The sequence below is a fragment of the Lathyrus oleraceus genome, chromosome 7, assembly GCF_024323335.1.
Source record: "Lathyrus oleraceus cultivar Zhongwan6 chromosome 7, CAAS_Psat_ZW6_1.0, whole genome shotgun sequence".
NCBI classification, from domain to species: domain Eukaryota; kingdom Viridiplantae; phylum Streptophyta; class Magnoliopsida; order Fabales; family Fabaceae; genus Lathyrus; species Lathyrus oleraceus.
This window is the reverse complement of record NC_066585.1, coordinates 405,459,643-405,471,947: the sequence shown is the minus strand read 5'-3', so window position 1 is coordinate 405,471,947 and position 12,305 is coordinate 405,459,643. Positions and strand designations below refer to the sequence as shown.

The 12,305-nt window shown below is 35.5% G+C and overlaps 1 protein-coding gene across 1 annotated transcript; it reads left to right on the top strand.

Annotated features, from left to right (window-relative positions):
• Positions 1 to 7,089: 7,089 nt before the first annotated feature.
• On the top strand, positions 7,090 to 9,961 carry LOC127104048 (uncharacterized). Its single transcript, XM_051041265.1, has 3 exons — positions 7,090 to 7,220; positions 8,609 to 9,788; positions 9,917 to 9,961. Exons 1-3 carry the CDS (start codon positions 7,090 to 7,092, stop codon positions 9,959 to 9,961), a joined length of 1,356 nt encoding a protein of 451 aa, XP_050897222.1.
• Positions 9,962 to 12,305: the final 2,344 nt, after the last annotated feature.

Here is a 12,305-nt window from a genome sequence, read left to right as displayed (position 1 = left end):
TCCATACAAGGATTTGAGAAGATTGCACACCTTTTGTTCATCACCAGAAAACACATAACCTTATGGTTGTTCCGTGTAAGCTCCTCATAGATATCTCTATTTTGGAATGTCATTTTGACATCCATTTGATGAACTATAAGGCAATGGAAAGAAGCTAATGCAAGCAATACTCTAATTGTTGTCGACCATGCTACTAGTGCATATGTTTCAAAATAATCAACATCTTCATTTTGTCTAAACCATTGGCTATTAATCTAGACTTGTAGGTGTTTAGTGCACCATGTAATACCCCAAAATTTACCCTTCATTTTTCCTGGAAGCATACGCTTTACACCTCATGCATGCATTCATTTTTAGGTCATTTAGCATTTGCATTTCATCATGGCAATCGGAATCGGATCCAAGAACCTTGAACATCATCCAGGATACTTTGTGGGCTCTATTTAGATGATCAGTCAACACAAGGAAAAGACTTGAGTTACTTCAAACAGGGGTCTATTCGTCAGTCAAAACGTTAATCTTGAAGGAGCAAAGGTTTGTTCATGAGCTGTCATGCTCGCTAGGCGAAGCCCACGTGTTTTGAAAAAAAAAACGAAATAAATAAATAAATAAATAAATAAAAGAAAAAATCTTGGACTTGGACCTCTCTCATTTGAGCCCACAGGTCCACAAAAATCAGGTTATAAATTCAGAGTTTCAGTGAAACAAAATTACATTCTATTCCTGTTACCCTGTTTGGGAAAAAGATAGTGAGAGAAGAACCCTGGGAAAAAAGATAGTGAGAGAAGAGCTAACAGAGTTCAGAGCAGCCTCCAAACCCTGAAGGGAAATCAACTGCACAGAATCACCTCTGCCTCACATAAACCCTAAAGATTGTTTTGTAAACCTCACGGGTGCAACTCAATTTCAACCAAGCTCTCCAATCAGGTTTGCCCTTATTCCCATTACCTTTGAGCTTTGAATTTGAATACTCTGAATGTTTGAGGTATTATGGGTGAATTTGATACCCTTTTGATGCATGTCTTTTTTGTGAATTTTAATGGCATGATTCATGTGGTTACATTTTGATTTGGGGGCAACCCTTGATTACCCTATTTTTTTGTCTCTAACCTGTTTGTTGAGTTTTTGTGAGGGCTCACATGACTTTTGCAGGGATAACTTGCGTGGTTTTCCACTTTATTTGTGGGATACCCCCTGGAGGTTCATTCCGGTTACCTGTACTGACCCACTTTCTTTGATGATGTTAGCTTGGAGGGATCTCAGGGTTTATCGTTCCTTTAATTGCTGTTACCTCGGGTCTTCATCCGTGTGGTACCTTTTACATTTTTCCCGCATTTTACTGCTTTCCTAGCTGGAAGACCTCGATAGGAGACAATGTTTTAGTGTGTTTATTTTTTTTACAAGTTCCTTCGTCAAGGACTGCCTTTTTGCATGAGCATCCCAAACCCTAACCCTTCATTGATTTTTCTTCTCCTAAACACACATTTACTCCTTCTACTACAGACGAGTAAGTCTCCAAAGGTCGAGCATCCGGTAGATTGCGTAGTAACGTCGTTCGTCCAAAACCCAATCCATAACCCCATAGTTAGCCGAACTACGGCTTGCTCTGATTCTCATTCCAGATGAGATACGTAGGCATAAGGCGCGATGTCTTAGCGAGCACACATCCCCCCAACCCATAGGTCAGCCGAGCTACGAAGACTCTGATTCTCATATTCAGATGAGATACGTATGTAATGGATGCGATATCCGCGCGAGTCATTTTCATTTAACCCTTTTTTTTAGTAAACAGCACAAGATAAACTCACACCCTTTAGACAAGAACTACAAAAGTGGATCCCGTAGAGTACTACGGATGCGTAGGGGTGCTAATACCTTCCCTTCGCATAACCGACTCCCGAACCCAAGATTTGGTTGCGAGACCTTGTCTTTTCCTTTCCTCTTTTCAGGTTTACTTCGAGCGTTTCCTTTCCCTCCTTTGGGATAAATAACGCACGGTGGCGACTCTTCTGTCATTTTATTTCGCCGGTTGTTTTTTCGCACACTGTATTTTTCAGGTTGCGACACACCATTACTATGATATTTCCTTCTAAACATCCACTTGCATCTAATGGGTCTTGATGCATTAGGTAGATCGACAAGTTCCTAAGTACGGTTTGATAATGTTGAATCAATTTCCTTTTGGATAAAATCCTTCCAAAAGGAGGAGTCCCTTGAAGCTACTGTTTCCTTATACGTTTTAGAATCATCTTCCACTTAAAGAATAATAGGAATCTTATGAAAAAAGTTCTCACTATTTCATCCTAGATCCTTAGCCTTTCGGGCTTTTGCTTATCCTAAGTCCAAGTTGTGTTTTAATAATCCATAAAGAACTGTTGGATTGTGTTTCAACACTCCATGGAGAATCTTCCTCGCGAGATGCTTCATTTATGGGAGTCTCAGATTCCATATTCTTCAAGATGAGGTTCTTAGAGAATTCCACATTTTGGGATTCAATAATTTCATTAGACTCCAAATTTAAAAGTATATATGCTTTAATGTTAGGTGCATAGCCTACAAGATCAAATTTGATCCCTCAAGGATCCAACTTAATTCTTTTAGTTCCCATGTTCTTATAATAAGCTACACACCCTCACACTCTAAAACAACTAGTATTTGACATTTTCCTTTCCATACCTCATATGGAGAAATATTGGTTTTTATTCAAAGGAATTCTATTAGTTATATGACATATGGACTTTAATACTTATACTTAATTGATTTTATTTTTCCTCTTTACAATTTTAAATGCATTAAATTTACTATCTTTATGATTTAAAAGATATACATGTGTGAATCTAGAGCAATCATCAATAAAAGTAATGTCACTTTTGTCTTTTAACTATATTGTGTCACATACAAAAAATTTATGTCATTCTTCCATTGTCAATAAAATATTTAATATTCATTTTATTTTGAAGTTACACTTCCACGTGAATATATCTAAAATATATTCAATGCATTAAACATTTATAGAAATCGACAACCATGATTACAATTTTTATTTTATAAAGAGGTTTAAATATAAAAGTCATATACACCATACCAACTAACACTCATTTATTTATATTCATAAACATTTTTTTTGCATAACTATCATATGCATCATGAATAATTTCTAAGCTTCATGTTTAACAATGTTCTATGTTATACTTCGTGCACAAACAACAATACAATTGAAACACGCCCTTCATATTTTTTTTAAAACTTTTATTTATACCATTTTATGTTTTCAATATGTGCACTATAAATTTAATTTTTTTACAATTTTTAAATCATTTTATCCACAAATAAATGCATTATTCATCTTATGACATTTTAAGTATTAATTATAAGTTAATATTTTTTTTATAGAAGGAGATTCAAGTAAGTGTCAAAGAACACTTAAACCCAAATGAGTAATTTATTTTAGGTTTAACACCCTTTTTGATCCGGTATGTTAATCTTGGGGTTCATTTTTGTCCCTTAACTTAAAAAATGTTCAAAATGGTCTTTTAATTCTTCAAAAAGTACTATGTTAGTCCTTTTTGTCTAATTAGCGGTGAATTTAGTGACTATTTTTTGAGTTTTTCTGTCGCTAATTAGACGAAAATGACTAACATAGTATGTTTTGAAGATTTAATGGATCAATATAGATATTTTTTAAGTTAAGGGACCAGAATGAACCATGATACTACTATATGAGACCAAAAAAGATATTAAACATTTATTTTAATATATAGTTCATTTATCGTCCACTTATCTTTTTTCATTTTCTTTCAATACATTAGACATATTAACAACATCTCAATATATTTAATATCAATATCAACTTGCATAGAAAATAATTAATAACCAACAAAAAAATATTTGCATGAAAGAGTATAATATCACATGTTAAATATGTACCTTTCATCATGGTTGTGAATAAACAAACATGAATGTTTATCTCTTTCACCATCATAGAGAATTATTATCATATTTTTTAAAGTTGCATCCTTTAATATTAATCACAAATAAAAGATCTTCAAGGCAACTAGGAGGAAGAACATCTTATCTTGGTTGATCACTTGATGCTTTAAACGGATGCCTCAATTGTCATTATTTGTGATATTATAAGATTGTTGGAAAATTGATTGTAAATTAAATTGATCGAGGCTTGAATCGAGAATGAATCATTTTCTTTATAGTTTTTCAAGCACTCTCAAATTTCTTAGAGTTAACACGCATGAATACCTATGATTATTCATCCTATTTCAAGTTTGCATAAGACTGATTAAAATCAAATGTAGATAAGATGAAATTTGGAATTTGTAGCAAATCAGATGTATCTTTTACATGCACTACTACAAATAACTCCATTTCACCTTAGACGCGAAAGGGATATAACCTCGATTACACATGCAAGGTAACGAAGGATGACATGAAAACATGTCACTTTATCCCTCGATTTTTGAAAAACCGAGGGGAAAAATGGCACTGGTTATGAGTTCGATCCCTAGCAACTGTATTTTTTGGATTTTCGAATCTGCACTGCTTTTTACCTCGATTTTTAACAATAACCGATGGATAAAGTCCTGTTTACAAAATTTTATTTTTAACCTTTTTATATTTTAATCTGCAAAGCATAAAATTTGTTGACAAATTCTAAATCTATTGCATCATCATCAACAACTACACCAACAACAAAAACAAAATCAATAGAATCCTTAAACATTAAATCTCAACAACAAAAACAACAACAACAACAACAAAATCCATAAAATCTTTAAACATTGAATCTCAACAACAACACCACCACCAACAACATCATCAACAACAACAACAAGAATAACAAATAAACAAAACCAATACAATCATTAAATACTAAGTTTCAACGACAACAACAATAACAATATTAAACATTTTACTTGATACAACTACAACTAACATTAACAAGTTACTTTCATGTTTTCCTAACTAACATTAAACATTTTTAACAAGATTTACTAGAGAAAAGGTTATGCTAAGAAACTAACCATGAAATATTGTCCTGCTGTTGCTTTCATTATCATTGTTTTTAATATGTTAAGTTTAAATTTCAGCATTTTGCATCCATGATGGAGAGTTGTGTCATTCACATTTTGATTGGCTAGTGAGAGTTTCACGCTGATCACAATTGTTTCATGTGATTTGATGATTTGACAATGTCTTAACCATTGTTACTTTATAAATGGACGGGAAAGATTCACTACTTAATTTTTTCATCAAATTGGTCATAAATAAAAAAATAAAAAATACGCTACTTTACCCCTCGTTTTCAACAAAACCAGGGTAATAGCTTGTAAAAAAATTAAAAGGTGATAAAATGTAATTGTTGAGATTCGAAGACGTGTCATCTAAATACTTTACCCCATTGGTTCTCAGCAAAATCGAGGTAATAAGTCATAAAGAAATTAAAAGTGATAAAATGTAGTTGTTGGGATTCAATAAAGTGTCCTCTAAATACTTTATTCCTCGATTTTCAGCAAAACCGATGTAATATGTCATACAAAAATTAAAATATGCTAAAATGTAGTTAATGGGATTCAAATGCGTATTTTCTAAATACTTTACCCATTGATTTCCAGCTAAACCGAGAGAATATATGATATTTTAAAAAAATTAAATTAAAATGTGACGTGTTTATGGTTTGCACCACCTCAGTTTTTGTTGGGTTAGGTGAAAGTTTAGTTATAAAATGTATTATTTGTAGTAGTGACGTATTTTCTGAATCCCGAATAATCAAATTATAAATCAAATAGTGTTGTTTCACAATGTTGCGACCCTTGATAAAACATAACATGCAACACTTTTTGTTGAATGTTGTAACTTTTTGCCTACTGTAATAATTCAGAAGTGTTGTCTATTTCTGAATGTATTCTACAAAAATTCATGAACCATTGCATATTTCTGAATCTAAAAAATGAAATGTGTACTGCAACACTTCACAAAGCGTTGCTTATTTCTGAATTTAAAAACAAACAGCCTACTGCAACACTTAACAAGTGTTGCCTATTTATGAATTTAAAAAACAAACTTCACATACATTTTTTCTACTCATTGCTTGTTGTCGATGATAATTATGAGATTGTATAACTTCTTCATGTGAGCTTCTTCTTTGTAACCGCAAAAGGGTACCATTCTAGTGATCTTCTTCATTGTAAACCTTCTTAAATAACACGTATATATGTATTAGTTTACGTGTCAATCTTGTTCTTTCTTCTCTCAAGAATTTGCTGCTAATCAATTCAGTGAAGTTATGGGCTGGACTCATGCGGTTGTCATCTTCTCCTTATTTTTAAGTTTGTTGTCACAGCATCAAAGAATGAGTAAAATAATAACAAGTATTAGCGTACATTGCATGGATGGTACGTGTTACTAAACATTGCATGGATGGAAGTGTTACTTTATTCAACAAGCACTAGAGTAAAATAAATATCTCTTTTCCTTCTCAACAAATACATCACTCCAAGGCACAACTTTATTCATTGTACTATGACGAAAATGGAGTTCCTTATGTAAGAATTTTTCAAGATAATTTAAATCCTTATGTGTTATTGATCTTTATGATTTGGTTTGGCCTGAAGCTATTAAGGAAGTTTGCAACTGAAGATTGGTTCTTTTTAGCACATGTGATGCACTGCACTGTTGAAATATTAAACTTGATTTGGGCCTAATTTTATTATTTGATTTTGGACTTAGTTGTTTGGGCTTAGTTTATATTGGATAATGTTTCTAGAAAAGTCTTGTAGAATTTAGAGTATCTAGATATTTCTTAAGATTGTAATATTTTCTAGAATACTCTTTGAATATCTAGAGTTGAGAACTCTCTAGAATTAGTGTGTCTAGAGTTCTCCTTAGAGTACTATAAATAGAGATGTAATCCAACACTTTTGAATCAAGCAAAAATATAAAGTTCTCTCTTCCATAAATAATTCTCCTACCTACCAAGTTTCTATTCAAGCCTCTAATATTCCCACACATTTTTCTTAATCACAAAAAAGGTTTATTTCCAACAAAGTGGCATCAGAGCTTCAAGGTCCTAAAAAAATGGCGAATGGAGGTTTCCCTTTTCAAATGTCGATGCTCACAAAGAACAACTATGACAATTGGAGTATCAAGATGAAGGCGTTACTAGGAGCTCAAGATGTGTGGGATATCATTGAGAAAGGCTTCAATGAGTAAGATGAAGCCTCGCTAAGCCAATGAAGGAGAATTGCGACCCAAAGCGCAGCGGAAATTAAAAATTTCTCCTTTAGAGATCCTTACGAATGGTCATGATCAGTGATAGAATATTTACCTCTTGTGACGGTTGAAACCTTTGGTGCAGATCTCTTGTGACAATCAAAACCTTTGATGCAGATCCACAGAGCGATCACGAACGTTGAACGATGACAACGTCTCTACTCAATCCACACGAACGGGTTCCTTCAATCTCAGTGCTAGCTGGTACGAATGAAGGCTTTTAGTGAGAGAGAGAGTGAGAGAAAACGAAAATAATGCAACCGCAAATTTTTGCTTCTGCACAAGGGTTCTATTTATAGAACCACTTGTGTGGGCTTCAAGCTAAAAGCCCACTTAAGTGTATTTTGGCCCATACCTTATAATATGCCCAAAATCACTTAAGCCCATGGTACCTTACCATATTTCGTATTCTACTCAAGTACACCGTACCTTACGATGTTCTATAATTCACTTAAGGGCACCGTACCTTACGGTATTCCTTAGTTACTCTATCTCTCATCAATCCGTCCTTTGTGTGTGACCCTGTAGGTTTTCGTGACGTTGGCAATTATATTAAATCACGCATTTAACATAATAAACAGTGAGCGGTATCTAGCAACACATCACTGCTACCCAAGACACGAAAATGTCAAGTGATCTGACAATTCCTTCTGTGATAATAATTATGTGTATAATTACCCTTTTGCCCTTATGTCTCTATTGAACACAAGGTATAGACCGTGTCATCCTTGTCCAGTTCAATATTGGGCCCATAGACATTTATCCTGTTATGCAGGATGGGCAAATTCCATCTAGGTCACTCATGTCCCTCAGCATGCTTTGTGGAGTACCCATCAACTGTCTTTATGGTTATCCAGTTACGGACAACGTTGGATCAGCAATAAAGCACTCGACTCTACATCTAGGATCCATAGTGGTTTCAGGTCGAAGAGTGGAATACACTATTATCACCATGAGAATAACTTATGACACCTTGCATAACTTTCTATATAGTATTCTCATAGCGGGTCAATCCGGTATAAATATTACTCCTAACATTCATACCTATGTTTAAGACTTGATAACTCTTTATCCATGATCCATGAGATGTGATCATCAGTCTACAAACATAATAGTCTTAATACTTTAATGTTATCCCACTTCACACTAAAGCTCGACTACGGATACTTTAGGAATAGTGTCCTTATGTTTAATGTGTTCTCATGATTAAGTCACACTTAATACATTAAACGGACTATCTATTCCAGGGACTTTATTAATCAACCATAATAAAGAGAATGCCTTTTATTATTCGATACAAGTACCAAAATGTATTGGCCTCTAGGGCTTACACCAACAACCAAGGTGTAAAGGAGACATTGAGGGAGTCAAGAAAGAGAGACAAGAAAGCTCTCTTCCTCATTTATCAATCGGTGGATGAAGATACATTTGAGAAGATCTCCAACGCAACGACGACCAAAGAAGCATGGGACAAACTTCAAACTTGCAACAAAGGAGTGGAACAGGTGAAAAAGATTCATCTTCAAACTCTTAGAGGTGATTTTGAACGTTTATTTATGGAAGAGTCCGAGTCAATTTCTGATTATTTTTCTCGAGTATTGGCCATAGTCAATCAACTTAAAAGAAATGGTGAAGATGTTGATGAGGTAAAAGTCATGGAGAAAATACTTCGCACTTTAAATCCAAGTTTTGACTTCATTGTTACCAACATTGAAGAAAACAAGGATTTAAAGACCATGACTATTGAGCAACTCATGGGTTCCTTACAAGCATACGAAGAAAAACAAAAGAGAAAAATTAAACAAAAGGAGGCTATGGAGCAACTACTACAACTCAACATAAAGGATGCAAATAATGCGAATTACAAGAGCCAAAGAGGACGAGGTCGTGGCCAAGATCGTGGGCGTGGACGAGGACATGGAGGAGAAGGAAGAGGAAGTTACAACAACTACTCTAACAATGGAGAAAGAAGTTGGAATCCACAAGCAACAAGAGGTTGTGGAAGAGGAAATTCATGGTCGAGGTGTGACAAATCACAAATCAAGTGCTTTAACTGCAACAAGATCGATCACTATGCATCTGAGTGTAGATTCTTGAAGAAAGTTGTGGAGAAAGCTAACTTTGTAGAAGAAAAAGGCAGAGAAGAAGAAACTTTGTTGTTCGCGTGCCAAAACCAAGTTGAAGAGAAAAGAAACAAATGGTACCTCGACACCGGCGCAAGCAATTACATGTGTGGCGATCGAAGCATGTTTGTAGAGATCAATGAAGCGACAACTGGAAATGTCTCATTTGGAGATGACTCAAAGATACCGGTCAAAGGCAAAGGTAAAATTCTTATACGCTTAAATAATGGGAGTCATCAATTCATATCCAATGTCTATTATGTTCCTAACATGAAGAATAATATTTTGAGCTTGGGACAATTATTAGAGAAAGGCTATGACATCCACTTGAAAGAACACAGTCTTTTCTTAAGAGATTGTAGACATAACTTGATTGCTAAGGTGCCTATGTCAAATAATAGAATGTTCCTCTTGAACATTCAAAATGATGTTGCAAAGTGTCTCAAGACTTGCTATACCGACTATTCGTGGCTATGGCATCTACGATTCGGACATCTCAACTTCGATAGTCTAAAATGTTTGTCAAAGAAGGAAATGGTGAGAGGCTTGCCTAGTATAAACCACCCAGACCAACTATGTGAAGGATGTCTAGTTGGGAAGCAATTCCGGAAAAGCTTTCCAAAGGAATCAATGTCAAGAGCGACAAAACCGCTAGAGCTCATACACACTGATGTATGTGGACCAATCAATCCAAACTCTTTTGGTAAGAGTAAATACTTTCTCCTCTTTATTGATGATTATTCTAGAAAAACATGGGTTTATTTATTGAAGGAGAAGTCAGAAGTGTTTGAAAACTTTAAGAAGTTCAAAGCCCTTGTGGAGAAAGAAAGTGGTCTTTCCATTAAGGCCATGAGATCTGACCGAGGAGGAGAGTTCATTTCAAATGAGTTCCAAAAATATTGTGAAGACCATGGAATCCGCTGCCCACTAACAGTGCCAAGATCACCACAACAAAATGGAGTAGCAGAGAGAAAGAATCGGACCATACTTAACATGGTGCGAAGCATGCTTAAGAGCAAGAAGATGCCGAGAGAATTTTGGGCTGAAGCAGTGGCATGTGCGGTTTATCTGACAAATTGTTCCCCAACAAGAAGTGTGCATGAGAAGACACCACAAGAAGCATGGAGTGGAAGGAAGCCTGGGATCTCTCACCTTAAAGTGTTTGGAAGCATTGCCTATACTCACGTTCCTGATGAAAGGAGAACAAATCTCGATGATAAAAGTGAGAAGTATGTATTCGTCGGTTACGACTCAAGCTCCAAAGGGTACAAGCTCTATAATCCAAATAGTGGAAAGATCGTCATAAGTCGTGACGTGGAGTTCGAAGAAGAAGATTGTTGGGATTGGAGTCTTCAAGAAGACATGTACGATTTTCTTCCTTACTTTGAAGAAGAAGACGAAATGGAGCAACCAATGATAGAAGAAAATATTACACCACCGGCCTCACCGACACCAAGGTTGGATGAAACAAGCTCAAGTGAGAGGACACCACGACTAAGGAGTATTGAAGAGCTTTATGTGGTAACCGAAAACATAAATGACATTAACCTTTTTTGCCTTTTGGGTAATTGCGAGCCTCTAAGCTATCAAGAAGCAATTGAAAATGTAAAGTGGAGAGACGCCATGGAAGAAGAAATCAAGTCAATCACGAAGAATGATACATGGGAACTTACTACACTTCCACAAGGACACAAAGCAATCGGAGTAAGATGGGTGTACAAGGCGAAGAAGAATGCAAAAGGAGACGTGGAGAGATACAAATCAAGATTGGTGGCGAAAGGATATAGTCAAAGATAAGGAATTGACTATGATGAGGTATTTGCCCCTGTTGCTCGTATTGAAACTATTAGACTGATCATTTCTTTGGCAGCCCAAAATGAATGGAAGATCTATCAAATGGATGTGAAGTCGACCTTCTTGAATGGTTTTCTCGAAGAAGAAGTTTATATCGAGCAACCACAAGGCTATGAAGTAAAAGGGCAAGAAGAAAAAGTCTTGAAGTTGAAGAAGGCATTGTACGAACTCAAGCAAGCACCGAGAGCTTGGAATGTTCGAATCGACAAGTACTTTCAAGACAAGAACTTCATCAAGTGTCCATATGAGCATGCACTCTATATTAAAGCGCAAAGTGGAGATATTTTGATTGTGTGCTTATATGTTGATGACTTGATCTTCACAGGGAACAATTTAAGCATGTTCGAAGAGTTCAAGAAAGACATGTCAAATGAATTTAAGATGACAGATATGGGGCTCATGGCATATTATCTCGGCATCGAAGTAAAGCTAGAAGACAGAGGAATTTTTATCACCCAAGAAGGTTATGCCAAAGAAGTCCTTAAGAAGTTCAAGATGGATGATGCCAATCCAGTTGGCACCCCGATGGAATGTGGAAACAAGTTGAGTAAGCATGAAAGTGGAGAGTTTGTTGATCCAACTCTTTACAAAAGTTTGGTTGGAAGTCTGCGTTACTTAACAAGTACAAGGCCAGATATTCTCTATACTGTAGGAGTCGTAAGTCGCTACATGGAAGCTCCAACAACAACTCACTTCAAGACGGCAAAAAGAATCCTTCGATACATTAAAGGTACAACAAACTTTGGCTTGCACTATTACTCTTCTAATAATTATGAGATTATTGGCTATAGTGATAGTGATTGGAGTGGAGACTTGGATGATAGAAAAAGCACTACTGGTTTTGTGTTCTTCATGGGAGATACTGCTTTCACTTGGATGTCAAAGAAGAAACCTATCGTCACACTATCAACTTGTGAAGCTGAGTATGTTGCTGCCACATCATGTGTTTGTCATGCAGTTTGGCTAAGAAATTTGTTGAAAGAATTAAAAATGCCACAAGAAGATCCTGTTGAAATATGCGTTGACAATAAATCAGCACTTGCT

What these genes read in the sequence shown, in the direction of transcription:
- LOC127104048 (XM_051041265.1), top strand. Translation starts at nt 7,090, where the DNA reads ATGGCGAATGGAGGTTTCCCTTTTCAAATGTCGATGCTCACAAAGAAC. An exon ending in ATTGAGAAAGGCTTCAATGA is followed by an intron (nt 7,221 to 8,608) that starts GTAAGATGAAGC and finishes ATTGGCCTCTAG; the next exon opens with GGCTTACACCAACAACCAAG. An exon ending in GACATAACTTGATTGCTAAG is followed by an intron (nt 9,789 to 9,916) that starts GTGCCTATGTCA and finishes CAACTTCGATAG; the next exon opens with TCTAAAATGTTTGTCAAAGA.